At 42.8% G+C, this 21244-nt stretch overlaps 1 protein-coding gene and 1 long non-coding RNA gene across 11 annotated transcripts; one reads left to right on the forward strand and one right to left on the reverse strand.

The window, feature by feature from the left end:
- Positions 1-219: 219 nt before the first annotated feature.
- On the reverse strand, positions 220-15825 carry smarca4a (SWI/SNF related BAF chromatin remodeling complex subunit ATPase 4a). Of its 10 annotated transcripts, none has more exons than XM_084370304.1 (34): positions 15633-15825; positions 12579-12842; positions 12145-12277; positions 10907-11365; positions 10617-10715; positions 10249-10504; positions 9387-9513; positions 9085-9258; positions 8629-8802; positions 8348-8515; positions 8208-8258; positions 7979-8109; positions 7783-7861; positions 7597-7703; positions 7261-7408; positions 6949-7112; positions 6731-6797; positions 6492-6602; positions 6159-6401; positions 5908-6021; positions 5606-5713; positions 5394-5480; positions 5211-5257; positions 4930-5096; positions 4565-4728; positions 4154-4381; positions 3253-3330; positions 2935-3153; positions 2563-2825; positions 2104-2209; positions 1883-1984; positions 1634-1766; positions 1399-1538; positions 220-913 (listed from the first exon to the last, which is right to left on the reverse strand). In XM_084370304.1, exons 2-34 carry the CDS (start codon positions 12798-12800, stop codon positions 881-883), a joined length of 4902 nt encoding a protein of 1633 aa, XP_084226430.1. In that variant the 5' UTR covers positions 12801-12842; positions 15633-15825; the 3' UTR covers positions 220-880. The 10 variants fall into 10 exon arrangements, with proteins under 10 accessions (XP_084226430.1, XP_084226426.1, XP_084226423.1 ...); XM_084370300.1 differs by having other exon boundaries at positions 4115-4381; positions 15633-15824; XM_084370297.1 differs by having other exon boundaries at positions 7795-7861; positions 15633-15823.
- Positions 12857-21076, forward strand: LOC311267303. Its single transcript, XR_014623811.1, has 3 exons — positions 12857-14778; positions 20384-20624; positions 20754-21076. It is a non-coding gene; the product is annotated as an uncharacterized lncRNA (long non-coding RNA).
- The last annotated feature ends 168 nt before the right edge of the window (positions 21077-21244 follow it).

Below are 21244 nucleotides of genomic sequence, written 5' to 3' on the forward strand. Positions count from 1 at the left end.
GTACAACACAGCCCAGGAATAACAGTGAAGAATGACTCAGACTAAATGCTGAACTGTGTTGTAAGTGAAACATCACAATGACCAGTGAGAGAGGGATGACAGGAGATGTAAACGGGTCTCCAGCATGCAGCCAGCTGTTCTCAGTAGGCCATCTAGTGTACAGATGTGATAAGTGCAGTTGATAACCTTGTTGGGACAAAGAAGAGCGAAGGCTGCAGATTAATTATGAGATGCCTTTATTGTACTTTTTGGAATCCAGTGACACCGACACGAGAAAATGGTCCTATCCCTCCCTCCCCCTTTACATACACAACCTGAGAGGGAGGGGCTGCAGGGTGGGATGTACCGTGATCCCGCTTGTAGTCTTAAATTAAACACAGAGATAATAGTGAAGACACATCCAGGTGCATTTCCACAGACACGCACGACATGCATTCAAAAAGGGACTTCGGGGAACGCAGTTGACGCCTGGTTCCTGTACGCTTTGTCTCAAAGTAAAAGACAACAAAATTAATACCACTTAAAAAAACAGTTAGCTGTCTTTATGGCCCACGATCAGTCTATAATTCAGGCTCTGTCGATTTTCCATTTACAGGAGAGAACAAAAAAGGCAAAGAGACACACTACTATTCATACTGGGAAAGATGGTTTAAATATGGAAGTGGAAGGTTCATATCTTTCATATTTTAGTTTTTTTTTTAAATTGGTTTTTAATTAATGGTATACTTTAATGAGAATACAATTGTCTCACTAAAAATCAGCTCATCTAGGTAAAACTAGGCCTTGTCCACTGACAGTCTCCCTGCTGTATCTAAGTAAAATATATAAAGTCCAGTCGAGGGGCTCAGTGGGCCGTTGGTCCAATCACAAGTGGTTCACTTTAGTCGTCATCGCTGCCACTGGCCGAGCGCTCCTGGAACAAACCAAGGAAACAAAGATTTACTAACAGAAGTACAGTACAGAAATACAGATAACCCATAAGTTCACAACAAGAAGTTGTTGTGTTAAAACTCTTGTGGAACATGTATTGGACAATGTGATCGTGTTGTCTTCTCTGAAATTATAAAACAACGTCTAGGCCGTTTTTTTGGCTTTTTACACTACGTGACTACCCAGGTGCAGCAGTCTGATGTCACTCTACTACTACTTCTTCTCTGTATCTATTGGCAGGTCACAGACCAACTTTAAATACTTTTGATGCATATTGACCTGACCTCTGGAGAAATATAAAGTATTCCTACAGCAGAGCCAACTAAACAATAAAAATAAAACTCAACCAGAATAAATATAAAACTCCTTTGGGTTCAGTTTTGTCTATATCATGTCATTAGTTTGGTCCGACTCAACATCTTTATGCTCAGTGGGATGCTGTTCTTGTGGGTAAACTTGTTGTCTCACCTCTTCCTGTTCTTCGTCACTGTCATCGTCGCTAACCACAGGTTTAGCCCGGGCACCGCGGCCCCTTCGTCGTTGTCCTTTCCCTCCTCGATCCCCCTTTTCTTTCCGGCTCAGCTTGATCTTCACCTTCACTGAACGAGCTGGCAGGAATCAAAGATAGTGTTTTTAGTTCCTCCCTCATCTGATCATGTAATAATATAAGTGTTCAGAGTAAAACGCTGATGTTTCTACTCACATTCAGACTCTGAGCCTTCGTCTGGCTCCTCCTCCTCTTCCTCGCTTTCCTCTCCTTCGCTCTCATCCTCCTTCTCGATCTTCTGTCTCACACTGGTAAAGACAGACTGCAGCACGATGGAGTCCTCATAGATCTAAAAAGCAAGCGACCAGTTATACTTAGTCATTTCTTGTAAATGCAAGTGATTTGAAGCTCATTCCACTATTTACTCATTCGACTAAGAACGTGTGTGCTTCTGGCTCAACTCACCAGAGAGCCCTCCAGGTTGAAAGTCTGGGCGTTTTGACACAGCAGCATCACATCCTTCTCCAGGTCGTTCAGGCTGCGGTACTTATGGCTCCGGATCCTCTCCTGATGGGAGGAAGGAGGAAACAAAGGAAGGCAGCAGTCAGACAAAGGTTCAATAAGAGAAACTTAACTTTTTTTTTTCTCAACATGAAGAGCGGGGAGGTGTTACTTCATATTCTTACCTTGATCTTTCTGAAGTCCACTGGTTTGCGAATGAGCTCGTAGTACTCGGGCAGCTCCTTGCGAGAAGGCAGCTGGATGAAGACTTCACTCAGCTGTCGGCCATTGCTGCTAAGGCGAGAAAGCATAAAGAGTAGAATTTGAATACAAATGCAAAGAAGCAGGAGTCCTTTTCATATTTACAGTATGAACAGCAGGTCCTGAGAGTGATCGATATTATTATAATTGTGACTTTTTTTATTTTCATTCCACAAGATAACTCCATGGTATTTGACAGAAAACAGACTACGGATGTTTTATACAAAAGATGAAGAAGATTCTGAGCCTGTCTAGTTGGGTTATTATGGAACTGTGAATTATTAACAATATAATATCCAAAACTAAAAAGGTAAATCTGTGTTCTTTTATCTCATGTTAAATTCAAATGCACCGATTTGAAGGATTTATTATCAAGTTCTCACCCGTCCTTATATTTGATGACAGCGTCAACTATCTTCTTCATCTTCTTGGTGAGGGACATAGGGTTGGGAGAGAGCTTCTCAGCAGGTGGACGACCACGTTTCTTTGCCTTCTTCACCTCCTCGTCCTTCTCCCGCCCTCGGCCGCTGCTGGAGCTGGGTGTGGCCGGGCCGCCGTCATGGTCGCGGTCTCTCTTGCGCTTCCTGGTGGTCTTCTTGTGACGCACTTCCTCTTCAATGTCCTCTAGATTTCCCTCTTCTATGGCCTGTGGTGAGGAGAAATGATCTTTTAGCAAACTTGGGTCGAAACTAAGTACATATTGATTCACCTTGGCCTCCTAAGATGCTTCACTGTATTTTCTGACATCGTCTCACCTTCAGCCATTGTTTCTCAGTGAGCGAGTCACTGTAGTCCACTTCCTTGCGTTGGCGGGATCCTCTGCCAAACATCTTCTCCTCCTCCTCTTCGCAAGTTAGCCTCTCAACCTCAGCGTCGTCTTTCAGAATCCAGCTCGGCATATCATCCTCCTCCATCAGACGAGGTTTCCTCTTAGGGTTGCGGGCCTCCTCGCGGCGTCTGTCTAGATCCATGCGCTGGAGTAAACAAGAAAAAAAACAACGCAGCAAGGGGTTAAAGGAGTCAAATTATAAAATTACAAAGCATCTAATAATTGATATGAGACTGGGACTAACCATGAACTGTTCAAACTCTTCTTCACTTCTGGCAATCATCTGATTAACAGTCTCGTCATCTGGCACTTCATCCTCCTCCTGCAAACAAATGAGATTGAGTGAGTGACAACTAATGACAGATTCATGTGGCACCTCGGAGGCAAGTCTCCGACCAAATGACTCTTGCTTACATAAAAGGCAAAACATAATTCAACAGGGTTCCCACATCTTCTTAAACATCAAATTCAAGGACCTCCAGGCTCAATTCAAGGTGCAGTTTGAGACGGATCACGATTTTCACTGTTATAACAGTGTCAACAATTTAAGAATATATATAGAAAATGAACAAATTCAACGACTTTCAATGACAATGTCTGTCTGTCTCATTATTATAATTTTATTTAATTTATTTTGATGTTTTCCCTGAAAATTCATGCATTTTCAGGGATTTCAAAGATCCGTGGGAACCCTGATTCAATGCATATTACAATTTAACCCATGTAGGCATTGGTAACATCACTGTAGTAGGACTGTAGTACATGACTAAAGCTTAGCATATTCAGATGGAAATGCATTTGAATCCTGAAAAGTAAAAAAGCTAAAAAGTTAGCAAGAAACAAGAAAAGGAATAAAAGGGAAAGATTTATATTAAGTGTCAGAGATAAAGTATCATATTAACAGTCAACAGTATGTGTAGAAGCAGAAACACAGAAGTGAGAAAAGGAGATTCTGGATTAATGAAAGCTCACAGATCCTAAGAAAAAAGTGAGTATGGAAAAGAGAGAAGAGGAGGAAAAATACAGCAGATAAGGAAAAGGTAAGGCATCACACAGGCGGATGTGGGTGGGTGGGCAAAGTAGTAACAGTTTCGGATCACACCCACCCACGCCCCCCTAGTGCGGCAGCCTCCGCGAGCCCCGACCTCGTCCTGTTCCTCGTGCTCCAGAATGGCCTGCAAGAAGGCTCGACGCTCACAGCCTGAAGACTTCTGGTCGAACATGCCGGCCTGGATGACCTTCTGGTCCACGTTCAGTTTGTACTTGGCTGCCGCCAGGATCTTCTCCTCCACACTGTTTACAGTGCAGAGGCGGAGCACGCGCACCTCGTTCTGCTGACCGATACGATGGGCTCTGTCCTGAGCCTGCAAGTCCTGTAGGAGACCAAACATATGATTGGTTTAGCTGGAGTGATTGTAAATACGGAAACAATGGCAACTTTATTACTTTTACACAATATCAATAAGGTTTTGGTGTCATATGAACAGTATTCTATCAAACGAGGTCACATTAGTCTAGACCTGTGTGGACGCCAACATATATTTGCATTCGAGTACCTGATGAGGGTTCCAATCACTGTCAAAGATGATGACAGTATCAGCAGACTGCAGGTTGAGGCCCAGGCCTCCTGCCCTGGTGCTGAGCAGGAACACAAAGTACTCAGAGGCCGGGTCATTGAATGTCTTCAGCAGCATGCCACGGTCCTCTGCCTTGGTAGTTCCTATGGGGGGTGGGGGATGATTACAGCGTTAAAAAAGTCAATTTTAATTGTTCCATATAATTAGGTGACATTAAAAAACCTATTAACATGATTACGATGTTTATGAGAATGGCTGTTATGCATTAATTTGCAAGCTAGCTATGAGCTCATTCTCATAAAGTGGGCTTGAATTGGCCTTGGTCTTGTTCAGAGGTGTCTCACCATCCAGACGCAGGTACTTGAAGCTCCGGTAGGCAAAGTAGTCCTCCATGATGGTCATGAGTGTTGTCATTTGACAGAAGAGCAGCACTTTGTGGTTGGTGGCCCTCAGCTTGGGCAGGATACGATCCAGCAGCTCAAACTTCCCAGAGGAGCGGTACAGGTCAGGACTACACGGGCAGAAGGAGCAATATGAGAAAGAATGAGTCAGGATGCAGCATATATCCACACACACACGACACATATGTGCTGTACAAGCACACACAACTTCAAGCTTTACGCACCCGCTCACGATTCCACCAGAATAACCAAGATGCTCAGAGAAAGACTCCTGTAAAACAAAAAGTCACCTTCATTTAGCTATGAAGTCTATCTCCATTGTGTAAACAGTAACTGCTCTGTAATGTGTTCTATAAGGAGAAAAATATTTAGTGACATCCTGATTAGACGGAGCTTGTGTTTGTTACCTCAATGTGCTGGAACATGTAGGGGTGGTTGCAAATCTTTCTCAGTTGCATGATAGTGTTCATCAGGGTCTTCGTACCACCTTTACCCTAGAATAGGAAAATATAACTTTTAGTTCCCCAAACTTTGGAGCTTTGAAATAACATTAATTGTACTATGATTAAAAGGCAACAAAAATTCATCAAATTGAAAAGATTATCTTCCATCTGCGTACCTTCTTGTCTTTTTCTGACCCATCTGTGAGCAAGACTCCCTTGGCCTGCATGTGTCTGTACAAAACCCTCTGTAGGGCTGACATGTCGCACTTTATCACGTACTCCACCTATAATGCAACAATAAGGGAAAATCCACCAAATTGTATTAAAAGTATTATTTGATGAAAATAAATATCCACATATTTGTGTTAAGGAGTCAGTTGTCACCACATGGATAAACAGTTAAAATAGTTACCCAAAAGTAATGAGAGACAAAATAGAATAAAATTACAAAGTTAAGTAAATTTGAATCTAAGCTGACCTTCTCAGGCAGCTGGGCCTCGACTTCTTTCTTGAGTCGGCGCAGCAAGAAAGGCCTGAGCACTTTGTGTAAACGACGAATGATCAGGATGGTCTCTTCTTCATTCAGGTCAACCTTGAGGAAAAGAGAGTAGGAAGGATGAGAAGGGTGCTTTCAGAGTTTTAAATATTTTGTATGCATCTCATTATGTCGAGATCTATTTGAAAATACTTTCTGGTATGTTTATTTCTAATTAATAGAGCACAACGCACCTTCTCCCCAGTCATGGCGAAGGGGGCATTGAACCACTGTTCGAATGTGCTGCAGCTCTTGAAGATGGTGGGCAGGAGGAAGTTGAGGAGGGCCCAGAGCTCCGGCAGCTTGTTCTGCAGCGGAGTGCCTGTCAGCAGCACACGCCGTGGGGCCAAGTAGTGCGTGTTCAAGACTTGGGTCAGCTTACAGTGGTGGTTCTTCATTCGATGGCCCTCGTCCACAATCATGTACTTCCAACGAAGCTTTGGGAGGAAATATATAAGTAAGTAAGAGTAACTGGTGCGTGAAGGAATTTTTTATGCAACTTAAAACTGCTGAGGATGCTTCCTTACCTTTGCCAGCACTTGCTTATCTTTAATGATGTACTCGTATGTGGTGAGCAGCACGTTGAACTTGCCGCTGCGCAAGATGGGAACAAATGCACGACGAGCAGCTGGAGACCCCTGAGAGAGAACAGAATTGCTTTCAATTTTTAAACTCAACTGCAGAGCTTGGCCAAATCCTTGAATTTTCATTAGATTTTTTTCTTCATGACAAAAAGAGATCGACCCTCCAAGGATATGCCACTGACCTTGTAGGAGACCTTTACAACAGATGGCGCCCACTTATCAAACTCATAGACCCAGTTTGATAGAGTTCTGTTAGGAAAAGCCACAACAGAAAGGTTTCTCAACACATGAACACAAAAACACAACTTGTACAGTTTTCTATTAAAGCACTCATTGTCCTAAGGTTTGGATCTTCACAGATAAACCCATAGCAAACTGAGAAAGATGAGTTGGGGCTTACGAGAGTGGTACAATGATGAGGAAGGGCCCGTTGAGGCGCTTGTACTCCATGAGGTAAGTGATGAGGGCGATGGTCTGGATAGTTTTCCCTAGACCCATCTCATCAGCCAGGATACCGTTCAAGTTGTTGTTGTAAAGCGACACCAGCCACTCCAAACCTTTGATCTGAACAGAAACAGACGGTTAGTTTCATCTTACCTCACTCAATCATCTGGTTAGATTTCACTACAAATCAAAGCACATATTAGTTATATCTCCCTCATGAATTAAATCATCCTATTCTTTCTCTTCTATCATAATTTGGGTTGTATACCTGGTATTGCTTGAGCTGCCCATTGACCAGCAGTGTGGATTGTTTATCAACTTTCTCAGTGACGGCATGAGCCACGGCATAGTAGGACTGCAGGCCTCTGTTGAAACTTGCGTTACCGTACTCATCATCGACATCCTGCTTGGCGTGTCTGGTGGAAGAAGGGAGGAGAAAAATTAAAAACAAAAGCAAAAGAAAACAACTTCATTCCAAAAATAAAGTACTGGGGATCATATACATTATTTTACTTAGGGGGTTTTGTGTGACTTCATGACCTAGCTGTCATTTTAGAGTTATTATAAGCAAATTTATTGCCAACAAAGATGCCCAAAATCTTACTCGATGATGTGCCGGACGTCCACTTCAGATACTTCTTCACTGTCAGGGTCAGGGATCTTCTTCTCAGATGGAGCTGAAGAGGGCTGAGGCTGCTCCTCTTCCTCCTCCTGACAAACAAAAAAGAAAGGTAAGAAAACCGTTTGCCATAATTTACAACAGACCATTTTGCTTTGATGTAGAGCTCACTGTGTTCTGTACCTCCTCTTCCTCCTCCTCCTCGTCTGAGCCACTGTCTTCACTGTCTGAACGTGGCGCTACTTCATATCTGCAATGGACAATTTTGTTTTAGACAAGGTTAAAAACATATGCCAAAACATCTGCAACAAATTCATCAGTGTTAATACCTCCTTTGCTTTAGTTAGAAGAAAGACATGACACTAACCCTGGGTTCATTTCCAGCCAGGCCTCCAGCTGTCCAGCTTTAGGTGCCTCCATCCCAGTCAGGATCTTTCCACTGTCCATGTGAATGACCTTCACCGGCAGGTCACTCATTTGACTGGTCTCATCTAAAGGCTGAAGATTTGAGGAAATGAGAAAAATATTAATACTTTTAGAGAAGACTACACATGATGACATCAAGTCAAGTAGATGTGATCCTCTTTTAAACTCACCTCTCCATCAGGTCCCAGACCAGCAGCACCACCCTCCACAGTTTCTGGCTTCTGAAAATATACAGGCAATATAGAGATATACGTAAAAATGTAATTTAAAACAAAGAGACATATCACAACTGCTTTTTATAAACATTTACCTTCTTTTTCTTCTTCTTTTTCTTCTCTTTGAGAGCTTGTACAGCTTTGTGGGCTCGCACCAGCTCAGTGAGGTTGGCCACGTACTCGTCTGTCTGCTGCAGCAGGTAGGCCAGACGCTTGTCTTTCTTTTGGTCAATGAGTTTACGATAGCCTTCTTCATCTTCAGCCTGGGACGACGTTCACAGAGATGTTAGATGCTTGTGTTGGACTAATTAACTTTCTGAAACTGTCTACATAATAGCAAACACAGACTTATAGACAGACTGGATTTGAGTCTCACCATCAGCCTTCGCATTCTCTCCTTTTCAATGCGCTCATTCTCTTTCTTCTGCTCGCGCTCAGTGTTGGCATGATAGGTGGCGACAGCTTTGGTGGCCTTCTGGATCTTCGCTGTGATGGAGCGGTGGTACTCCTTAAAGTCCTTGGCGTGCTGCAGGATGCTGTTGAGGTATTCCTGTCAAGAGAAGGATACACAAAGCCACCACTGTTATCAAAGTCTAGAGATGATATGAATAGAAATCAACATCTTTTTTACTTACTTCTCTTTAACCTTCAGTTATCACTTTTTGCTCCGTTAAGAAATATCACTACTTTTTTCCTGCTTTGAGTTGATCTGCTTAATGTATGTCATAACAAAATAAAAAAATATACAAATGACGAGTGAGTCACTTTTCCCTGCTATAAACCAACCCACTTTTTTCCCATCCACCCACAGAAGTCTTGTCACACAGTGTACCTGGTGTTTCTGACGACGTTTGCGCTCCTGTTCGATCTTCTGCTGTTTCTCAAGCTTCTCAGTGATGCGGGCCTCACGCAGTGACTGACGTTTGCTGCGCTTGTAGGCCTTAGCATTGAGGGCAGTTTCCAAAGCAGTGTCACGACGCATGCAAACCACAACCTCCTGACGCAGCTGAAGGCACCAAAAAGACGACATATTAAATACTGTATCTGTTCACGTTGGAGACTGAATAAATAAACAGAGGTTAAATATGTGCCATAGTTATCTTTGCAAATAACTGTAGAGAACGTCATGGTTACCTGTCTCTGGAAGTTCAGCAGCCTCAGGGCCTTGAGCTCAATGGTGGCTTTGGTGCGCAGGTCACCAGCCAGAGAGCCAGGCAGGTTCTCCAGCTCCTGGATACGATGAGCAATACGAGCTTGTAGCCTGAAGAACACACAGTCAATAAATAATATCAGTGATGACCAAATTATAATAACCATTTATAAAATTTTAAAATGTGATTTCTCTGATAGAACGCCGCACTGGCTCAAGTCTTATTGACCAAATATATGCCATTGATAAGAATTGGATATATTTTTCTTGGACAGTAAAACAGGAATTATATATTCAGTTCATATACTGCATTAGTGTATCTATCTGATTGAAGTACTTAATCAGTTTCCATCCATTTGTTACGGTACCTGCAGTCTACTTATTTCCAGAGCCCAACCAATACGTTGGTCAGAGTTTATAATGCAGAAAAAGATGCTTGGGATGGTTTGTGTCTGTCTCTAATGTTAGAGATGCAAAATAGACCATTTGAACTCACTATTTTAAAAGACAGAGCAGTAATGTAGTTATGATTGGACAGGTTGCCATTAATTGGGTTTTAATTGTATTACTGTTTGTGTTTGGTGTGTTTTACAGTTTGTATTTGAATAGAAGGCCCATGAAGGGACTGGTGTTGTGAACTAGCTTTGGCTATGAATGCTGTGGTATGTGTGATTGTTCAATAATAACATAAATATTAACATTAAAATAAATACAGGCAATATTAACATATCATGGGAGCAGTTTTAGATACATCCAAATAAGAGAACAGACCACTGTGCTTCATAGTTTTAAAACAGAAACATAATTCAACAGTACTCCAGTGTGTCTCTCCCCACCCTGTCTCACCTGTACTCTCTCTCCTGGAGGATCTCCACTGGGTCCAGCCCGCGAGGTTTTTGGATAGGGGTAATGCGGTTCTGCTTCTGGTGAAGCATCATGGGAGGGGGCAAGGCCGGCTGTCCTGGGGACTGCGTCTGAGGGGGCATTACTGGAGAGGCAGCAGGGGGCACAGAAGGAGGAGCAGGAGAGGGTCTGCCAGTGGGTTGGGGTGGAATGAGCTTCTGAGGAGGGTTGGATGGGGCAGCAGCATTCACCATTGGTCCTAGTGGAGAGGAATGAGAAGAGGTCAGTTTTAATGTGTGTGTGGCACAGAAACACACACAGTGCACAGTAACACACACAGAAATGACTGAGGCAAGCCTCAAGAAGTTCACCTTCGGGCCAAGATTTAGGGGGTCCGTTGGTAGGCTGGCCTTGCATACCAGGGGGAACTCCTGCAGGTCCAGGAGGTGCCATATTAGGACCTACCATACCTGAAACAATCAGATTTTTCAAGTAATTAGAAAGCTTAGAGACAGCTTAAACTAACATTCATGTTCAGCCACCAGGTGTCTCTGCTGAGCGTTAAATATTTCTTTGTTTAAAGCTCATGTTACCTTTAGGTTTGGAAATCCTTTTCTTAAGAGGTATAATCACAAAAAACACACTTCATAGGCATCCTCACCATGTGGTCTGTTGTAGTTGGCCTGAGCTGGTCCTGGAACAGCCCCTGGCCCACCTCCAGGTCCTGTAGTAGGTGGCATGTTGGGCATGGGCTGTGGCTGCATGCCTGGCATGGGTCTCTTCCCCTGCACAGCCATCTGCAGGTGCTCTGGTAAAGGCTGACTGCGGGCCAGCATCTTGTAGGCCATAATCTGAGCCCTGAGTTGGTGTAGCTGGTTCTGGTTGAAAGGAGTTGGTCCGCCTGGAACAACCGGTCCACCTGCCGCAACTCCGGGCCCACCTGGACCCTGGGGGCCACCACGGTTAGGTTGACCCATTGCCTGGTTAGGGTCCCCACTGCCCTCCATCGGACCAGCCACAGGGCCGGAGGGACCTCCAGGCATCATAGGGCCAGAGGGAGGGCCATTAGCTGGGACGGGGCTAGGAGCGTGCTCTGAGCCTCCCAATGGAGAGGGGTAACCTGGAGAACACAGATCAGATGCATGATGGGTATTTAAAAAAAATGATTCAAGCATTGCATTTTGATGGTTCTTTATATGAGAGGACATACTGATCCTGAGTCAAGTTGGACGCTTCAAAGAATTTTAACAAATGAGGCATATTTGGCCATAACAACAATAAAAATACTGGTTATGAGAAGTTTAATGTAGCTGTATTCTCTTTATTTAAGGCTACAAGTTCAATCACTGTCTAGAAAATGACAACTGAACAAAACACCCTTTACATCACTTTAACACCGAACCATCATCATATGAAACACACCGCTGTCTTGTTATTTTAGCACTCCTGTGTGTGTCTCTCTCTCTTCCTACCCTCTGCTGCGTACTGACTGTGTGGTTTTGCAGCAGCAGCTGCTTTTGTTGCTGTCTGAAAGGGGAAGCCCCTATACTCCGCCCCCTCACTGCCTACTGCTGTCAGCTCATGCTGCCAAACCAGCAGCAACACAAGAAGAGAAACCGGCTAGATGGGTTCACACACACGCTGTAGGTAATCTCCGTCTAACTGGGCTATCTTTTCTTCCTTTTTGGAGCTGTTCAGGGATAAAAACGAGATCCTCAGTTTTTAACATTTCTTCACCCACTGCATGTTGACTACGTACAGAAGTCAAATTAGCTGAGGATTCAAGCTGGCAACCTTTAGACTGCGAGCACATCAAGAAGATCTTAACACCAAAATGTATTCACTCTCTAGAACTTACCACTTAGACTACATAAAACATATTGTAGTGTGATGCGTTACCTTGGGAATGTTGGTCCATTGGGCTTGGAGGGGGTCCCATCCCAGCATGCCCCCCTGGTCTCATGCCCATGCCCTTCATCTGGCTATAGCGTGGGTCATCTGGCATTCCCTTCTCATGCATGGCTTCCATGGGCTGGTTACAGAACAGAGAATAGTCATTTGTGAGACAAATTTTGATGTGAGATTGAACCTTTATTTTACAATAGCCCCATAGCTAAATACTTTATACAGTCTTGGTTTAAAATCTATACTTTAAAACGTAATATTTAGATTGAAATTGTCATAACACAAGGTAAAGCTGCATAATCACAAAATGTTAGATCAACAGTTGAAATCATAAAGAATTACTGAATTTTTCTTGTGTATTTTCAGCTGAAGAAGAAAAAATATTAATGAAAGCAGAGTAACCACATAAATACGAAATGATTTAGTACTTTGTGCATCTGGTGCATGTTGTCCTGAGGATATCCTGAGGGTCCCTGTGGAGGGTGAGGGTGTCCAGATCCAGGAGGTCCTGGACTGGGCCCCATCATGCTGTGGGCTGAGCCCGGAGAGGGGCCTGGGCTCGGACCCATCATGCCTCCTGGAGAAGGCCCTGGGCCCGGGGAAGGTCCGGGCCGAGGTGTCCCTCCCATTGGGGGGTCAGGGGTGGACATCTCTCAGGGGAAACTGGGAATGTGTGGCAGCAGCAAGTACCCCTGTGGAGAAAAATGACAACAGGAATTAAGGCAATTATCAGAATTCATGTGTGACCAGGCGAGCATATTTGAATATTTACTTTCCTCAAGCAAAATTTGGTTGTGATCTTCTGAGGCCTGAAGAATCAGCAAACCACAGTATAACATCATACCCCATGCACTGTATTATAAACATACAAAAAACTTCTGTGTTTATGCCCTTTGATAAATGAAAATCAAGGGTATAAAACGAATCCATTTTAGCAATAATTGAAATAAAAGAAGAAATCACAGCAGCCATAGACAAAAAGTAATACACAATGGGATTGTTTATTGATGGAAAAAATGCACTTGACCCTATAAACCAGTTTGTTACTGTTCAGATTACAGGATTGTGGGATTAGGGGAGTTGTTTAAAGGTGCTTAAGAAGTTATTTAAATAACAGACTGCAATTGTGCAGTTTACTGGTAATTAATCAGAGTGTAGGAAGGTTAAATGTGGAGTCCTACAAGGGTTGGTACTCGGCCCAAAAACTATATATTTTATATACAAAGAAGACGATACAAATATTTTTGGGGCATGATTTAAAGATAATTACAAATGGAACAGGTCATATTTAAGGAGGAGGTGGCTTAGAAAATAATCTTTCAATTGGAATAAAACTGAATTCATGGTTTTGGGTAAATGGGCAAGGATGATCAAAGCGCAGTGGTTGAAGACAAGAGTTCATATTTGAAGCAAAATTGACTTGGGAACCTCTAATAGAAAATATAAAGAGAAAATTGTTTTAAGTATTGCTGCGTTTAAAAAAAAAGCAAAGGGACATTTCGGCTTGTTTTGGACTGCGCTTAATATTCTGCACTGTTCACTTATTCAAACATATTTTGGTTATTGTAAAGAGATATGGGCCAACATGTACACGACCAACATGAAACGTATTCAGGAAAGAGCAAAAAGACTTTTAAACAAGGCGGATGTAAGAGAACACAGAAACAGACTGTTTATCAAGTTACACTTTGTGAAAATTAAATGTTTAGTTGATTCAGTCAAGTGTGAAGCCAGAAATAGACCATAACCTGAGAGAAGTTGTTTAAGATCAAATGACAGGGATCATAACAGGAAACGTCATTTCAAAAGTATGTATGTGTACGTATGTAGATACTACATTTGAGTGGATGTGTATTTCAGTATATGCAATAAAACTGTTGAATTCTCTGGACAAATTTATAGAGAACAAATAATTGTATATTAGGAACTTATTATGTAATGTATATATGTTTTGTTGGATTTGTATGTGATCTCTGAAAGTAAAAAAGGAGATAAAAGGGTTGTCCATCTCCATTTTTGTTCTGTTATTATAAAGAAAGGGGCAGGTAATATAAAGACTTGTTTTTCATCCTGCTCCTTTTTTGGTTATGGACTGTGTATAAGTAGGTTGGTTTACTGCGTATCATTTGTTTTTGTAAAATTAGTGTCAGAAATTACAAGCTGAAATGAGTGAAATGAGATAACGCATAAAACCTGAAGTTACACCGTCAATCACAATCACACCAAAGTCTGTGGTCAACAGTTGAGACAGGTGCTGTAGTCAGAAAGCAGCTCTTATTAACCTCTGTGGATCATTAGGCATGTTAGATCATTATTTTGGCAAAGCGATGCAGCTATTGTGTTCTTTAATATGTCTGATGCTCGACGTGTAAACCACACACAACATGCCTCTAGCCTGTTGTGTGAAACACAACCACAACCTCGAAACCACAACTGAACACAGGAAATTAAGTTCTGATGTTGTTGTTGTTGTTGGATGAAGGGTCCTTTCACATAGGTCCAATCATGAACCCTTGTTAACTCAGATTGTGACAGATGGTCAGCTGGCGAATAGAAACAAGATGAACCACAACACTGATACAACACACCTGACCTGTGAGCCACAACTGAGGCATCAAACTCGATCTGGTATGTATAAACTTTATACACACACAGTGGGTCGCCAAGAGGTCATTTAAACTTCACTACTATGATTTAAAAAAAACATGTAGGCTAGACGAGGCTCTGTTCAATAAGATACGAGCCCGGCTAACACACACAGACGTCTTTTAAAAGTGACTGAGAGGACACAAGTTAAAAGTAAAAACTTTGTATCAGTGAAGTTGTTATAATGTTTACATTTACCGGAAAATAACTGTTCGGTTAGCATTTGTAGCCTTGCTAACGCTAGCCGGGCCTAGCCGGATTTAACGTTAACGTTACGTCCGTGAGAAAAATGTAACCCGTCTTTCAACCGCCGGTTTTCACATAATATAACACGAGTTTACTTGTTTCCACTGGGGCCACCGGTGAGGCCGTGAAATGATATTAAAATTGACGGTAAAGCCACAAAGAACACCAGCCCGCTGAATAAAAGTACAACAACATAAGCTTGAGCTGCTGACGATGCCTAGCATGCTAGCGGGTTAGCCTAGCCGGCCACGCTCTCCTCGGGCCAATTAGGCACGAAAAATGTGTTGTTTTTTCGAGCCGTTTGTCCAGATGCGGCGACATGTGAACGGTCAGAGCATCCCCTCATCGCCGGGGCTGATTGATCCAACGCGCCTCCCGTACCCTTGGCTCGGTGCTCCGCTCTAAGCACATTTCCAAAAACAATTTTCATTCATTGCACACTGTCGCGCCACAGCAGCGCTACTGTAATGTCGGTCTCCGTCTTTTTCCTCAGCAAAAAACACCTCATAAAAGCACACGTATCCACTCACGGCAGCGAAAAACACACGCAAAACTCCCTCGAGCTCATAACAAAATTATAGTGGACTTACACAAGTGGTGAAAGGTGATGTTTTTAGTCCCCACCGGTTGCAGCGTCTCTTGGTTTTCCTCCTAACCAGAAACAAAGACCGACCTGCCCAGTTGGTTTTTTTCCTTCACCCCCCTCTCTCGGCAGATTGTATCGCAGGGACCGGCCTGTGCGGCTCAGCAGCGCCCCCATCCGCCGCCTTACGCAACTTCCCGCATGCCCAGTGAAGGCTGAGCTACAGTGGGGGATGAAAGAGCGAGAAGCCGGCGTGGGGGATGGGAGAGCGAGTATTGTGGAGGAGAAAAGCAAGAAATATGACTGAACTGCGCCTTTATACCAAAGTGAAAACGCTGAAATACTCCGACATGTTGAAGAATTCAGACTTAACAAGCCTCTGTCGTGTTAGTAGAGAGGAGGAGACAATAGGGTGCAGTTAGAGGTGGGCTATTTAATTATGCCTGTGCCTGTGCCTGTGCTTGAAACACACCAATTATTAAATACCACAGCTGCAGCTGACAGTGGTTTTCATTATTGAGTGATCTGGTACACTTTGTAGATGAATACATTGTTTGTTTGTTTTCTGACACATATATTTACTGGTATTTTGCTTTATACAACAGAGATCATGACGAAAAGGACAATCAAAAAACAAAAAGAAACATTTAACATTATACTGTACGTACAGTATTATTTTCTAACTATGTATAAGAGCTGAAGATGTGTTTACTCAGTGCAGGACCCAGAGGATTATTTTCCATAAAATATAAGAAATGTCCCCATATTTCTCGAAAGATCTCAGGTTTTCCTTTGATAGCACAAGTCAGTTTCTCTAAAGCAAAGGCAATCAGATCGCTCTCTGAACACTGACTAACGTTCAGCCAGGGTTCAGAAGAGAGCAACTGTGTGTTTAGCTTGGAGAAGACAGTATGTCATCTGTTTTCTCCTTGGTCTTATTATTCATTTTCAATCCCTCTGGGAACAGCACTAGGATGCACATCTGTGGACATATTGGTGGCTTTTCAGATATAATTCGTGATAGTGTATCAGGCACATCTTCCCAAAAGTCCATGATTCTAAGGTACTCCCACAGAGAGCAGAACAATGTGCCTTTCTCCACATCACATTTTACACAGTAGTCTGGGACAATGGGGTTGAAACGGTGGAGTAGAGACGGGGTAATATAGGTGCGTATAATCCTCTCGTACTGTGATGATTTAAATCTTGTATTAAACGTCTGAACCTGAGCTTTATGGCAAATTTCCTCCCATTCTTCATCTGTTATCTCTGCGTTCAAATCATCACTCCAAGCTTGTCTTTTACCTTCCAAGGATTCATCACACATCCTTACAAACGTATCATACAGTACAGACCAAAAGTTTGGACACACCTTCTCATTCAATGAGTTTCCTTTCTTTTCATGACTATTGACATTGTAGATTCACACTGAAGGCATCAAAACTATGAATTAACACATGTGGAAATATGTACTTAACAAAAAAGTGTAAAACAACTGAAAATACGCCTTATATTCTAGTTTCTTCAAAGTAGCCACCTTTTGCTGTGATTACTGCTTTGCACACACTCTGCATTCTCTTGATGAGCTTCAAGAGGTAGTCACCTGAAATGGTTTTCACTTCACAGGTGTGCCCTGTCAGGTTTAATAAGTGGGATTTCTTGCCTTATAAATGGGGTTGGGACCATCAGTTGTGTTGTGCAGAAGTCAGGTGGATACACAGCTGATAGTCCTACTGAATAGACTGTTAGAATTTGTATTATGGCAAGAAAAAAGCAGCAAAGTAAAGAAAAACGATTGGCCATCATTACTTTAAGAAATGAAGGTCAGTCAGTCCGAAAAATTGGGAAAACTTTGAAAGTGTCCCCAAGTGCAGTCGCAAAAACCATCAAGCGCTACAAAGAAACTGGCTCACATGAGGACCGCCCCAGGAAAGGAAGACCAAGAGTCACCTCTGCTGCGGAGGATAAGTTCATCCGAGTCACCAGCCTCAGAAATCGCAGGTTAACAGCAGCTCAGATTAGAGACCAGGTCAATGCCACACAGAGTTCTAGCAGCAGACACATCTCTAGAACAACTGTTAAGAGGAGACTGTGTGAATCAGGCCTTCATGGTAGAATAGCTGCTAGGAAACCACTGCTAAGGACAGGCAACAAGCAGAAGAGACTTGTTTGGGCTAAAGAACACAAGGAATGGACATTAGACCAGTGGAAATCTGTGCTTTGGTCTGATGAGTCCAAATTTGAGATCTTTGGTTCCAACCACCGTGTCTTTGTGCGACGCAGAAAAGGTGAACGGATGGACTCTACATGCCTGGTTCCCACCGTGAAGCATGGAGGAGGAGGTGTGATGGTGTGGGGGTGCTTTGCTGGTGACACTGTTGGGGATTTATTCAAAATTGAAGGCATACTGAACCAGCATGGCTACCACAGCATCTTGCAGCGGCATGCTATTCCATCTGGTTTGCGTTTAGTTGGACCATAATTTATTTTTCAACAGGACAATGACCCCAAACACACCTCCAGGCTGTGTAAGGGCTATTTGACCAAGAAGGAGAGTGATGGGGTGCTGCGCCAGATGACCTGGCCTCCACAGTCACCGGACCTGAACCCAATCGAGATGGTTTGGGGTGAGCTGGACCGCAGAGTGAAGGCAAAAGGGCCAACAAGTGCTAAGCATCTCTGGGAACTCCTTCAAGACTGTTGGAAGACCATTTCAGGTGACTACCTCTTGAAGCTCATCAAGAGAATGCCAAGAGTGTGCGAAGCAGTAATCAAAGCAAAAGGTGGCTACTTAGAAGAACCTAGAATATAAGACATATTTTCAGTTGTTTCACACTTTTTTGTTAAGTATATAATTCCACATGTGTTAATTCATAGTTTTGATGCCTTCAGTGTGAATCTACAATTTTCATAGTCATGAAAATAAAGAAAACTCTTTGAATGAGAAGGTGTGTCCAAACTTTTGGTCTGTACTGTATATCAGAGATATCTAACCTCGGCCTTTGCAGTATTTTATCATCATCTTTCCCAGAGAAGAGAGAGGTGACATTTGCAGTGACTTATTTTGGGTTTTGGATATATACTGTAGCTCTTTATCTGCAAGTACTAAACTAAATGTTTAAAAGGGATATCAGCTTTCTTGCACAGATCTTCAAAAGTCAGCAATCTCTTCCTCATCATCATATAAGTGCATAACTCTGCCAGTACCCTTTGCTGCCCCTTTGCAATACATTGTTTGTTTATCTGAAGAGCACAAATATTTAGTGAAAAATGTTCCCAAAACCCCAGATGACTTGTTAAAAATGCTTGTTTTGTCCTAACATAAGGTCCATCCCTGCCTGTGTTCACGGTACATGTGCTTCAAAAATGACTTAATCTATTAAAAAGTGTTGCTGAATAAGCTTCTGTCAGTTCAATAGGCTCATTGATTCACTAATTGCTCTACTCTGAATAAACCTTGATATAAAGCAAAGAAGCCCCCTTTTGTGTTGCTTTTTACGGACTTGAGTGGGTGATACACAGTTAATCCAGAAAATATAAATATTAATGGATAAATGTATATTATTCATTATTTATAAATCATACATGTCAGAAATATTATGAGGCCCAGTTTCAAAGGGGCACTATGTAGTGTTGGAGAAGAAATTCAATCTCAGAATCTTTATATTTACAGTGTTAATGAGGTAATGATAGAAACTCAAAAATATTTATTTATTCCATAACTGAATAAACAAGCTGTTCTCAGAGGTAAATAAGGTCCCAGAACACTGTTTGAAGCAAGAAAGGTGGCAGGGTCCGCCAAATATAAACGGTATAAAAGTGAAAACGGTATGAAATTGTGTTGTCCTTTAAGGATTGTTTATTCAGTATGTTTAGGCGTTAAAAGCAATAAATAAATAAAAAATCAGCCAATGAAGATTTTTCTCTTCTGATTAGAATTTCTTCCCCAAAACTACATTTACATTTTTTCTTTCTGCTTGACAAACAGCTATTATATCCTGCCTGTTGGACAGACATGTGGCTGCTCAGCTGAAGGCAGGTGAGGTCAGTGCTGCGTCAGTGTCTTTAATCTGTGCACAGAGTCGCTGCTGAGGAGCTCTTCTCAGTGCTGTGGCAGAAAATAAACCACCAGAGGGCAAAGTTTGGTCAGGTCGGTACATGCTGAGAGAGGACCCTGGTTGGCAGGTCTGATGGTGACCGTGGGTGTTACCTTTCTGCTTATGCCTGCAATGAGACATTTGTTGCAGTATTCAGTGTGAGCAACGAGCTACTTCCTACTGTTTGCCTCAGTCTGCAGTTATTCTGTATCCCCCTTTATGTGACTGTATAGGAATACCAGTACTGAGCATCATGTACAGCAGTTTGAAATCCATATTGTACAATTATTATGTCAACTAGGCCACAAATCTGACATTTTGTGGAATTCTTGTATTTGCAGCACAGTGAAGCACTGGCTTGCACTGTTGTTCCTGGGTTCAGGGCCTTTCTATGTGGTGTTTGCATCTTTTCCCCGTGCTCTTGTGGGTTTCCTCTGGGTACTCCGGTTTCCCACACCATCAAAACATGTAAATTAGGTTGATTCTCCAGTAAATGCCCTTGACCAAGATACTGGTTAAGATCTGGAGTTGGTCCCAGGGCGCATACGTTGCTCACTGTCCCTCAGGGATGGGTTTAATGCAGAGTGCCAGTTTCACGATGTTGTACATTGTATGATATGTGATCAAATAAAGGTTCTTCTTCTTTTTTTTCTTTCCAAAGCTGTCAGGGTTGGTACAAAGGCTCAAGAAAAAAGTGAAGGGTAGACAGAGAGACTAGCTGCCCTTGCCAATTGCAAACCTAATAACTGGTGTGACTGGCCTAACGTGCACAGACTCAAAAGGAAACCAGTCTTTATAACATACTGAGGACGAGGACATGAAGACTCATCCTGTTGTCTCCCTAACACACAAAACACAGGGAGCAGCACTGGCTTTCCCCCAATTCACCTTCAACTCTAAAGGTATGTTTGCCAACGTGCTTTGGTACACAGATCCTGTATCTCTTTGTTGGTTCTGCTTTTCATTAGCTGGATGTGATTGAACCACAAACAATAAAAGTGACAGTATGTCTGTCCTTGTTCTGGTTTCAGATTCAGGGCAGAATTTGCAGACGAGTTACCTGATGATTCCTCCTTATAAACACCGTCTATATCAATGTCTTCTGTGAACGTCTCGGGACATTTGAGTCTGTTTTCTCTTATTACACCTTCACTGTTCCTGCTTTTACCTTAGCCAGAAAAGCAGCAGGGACAGCACTGTCTTGTCACAGGAGTCATTCTGGGACCCTAAAGAGCCTGGATCAGAACCCCATGAGCTTTAATTTAAGTCACAACAGCCTGCAGTAGAACTCTTCCAAGGCCGGCTGACCTGACTCGGCTGGAGGAGACCTTCCAGCTGGTTATGATCGCAGAGTATTTTGACAAGTCCCTGGCCCTCCTGAGGGCCCTGACGAAGCTTGAGCGACTTGCCTATGTCTACTTCAACACTTGCGTCCCTGAGGATGTCAAGTTGCTGGAAGACATAGCGACAGCCAGAATCCTGGAGCAGTCTGGAGAGGGGTGGCTCTACTGAGGGCCTCCGC

The sequence above is a fragment of the Pagrus pagrus genome, assembly GCF_965226575.1.
Source record: "Pagrus pagrus genome assembly, chromosome: 13".
Classification (NCBI taxonomy): domain Eukaryota; kingdom Metazoa; phylum Chordata; class Actinopteri; order Spariformes; family Sparidae; genus Pagrus; species Pagrus pagrus.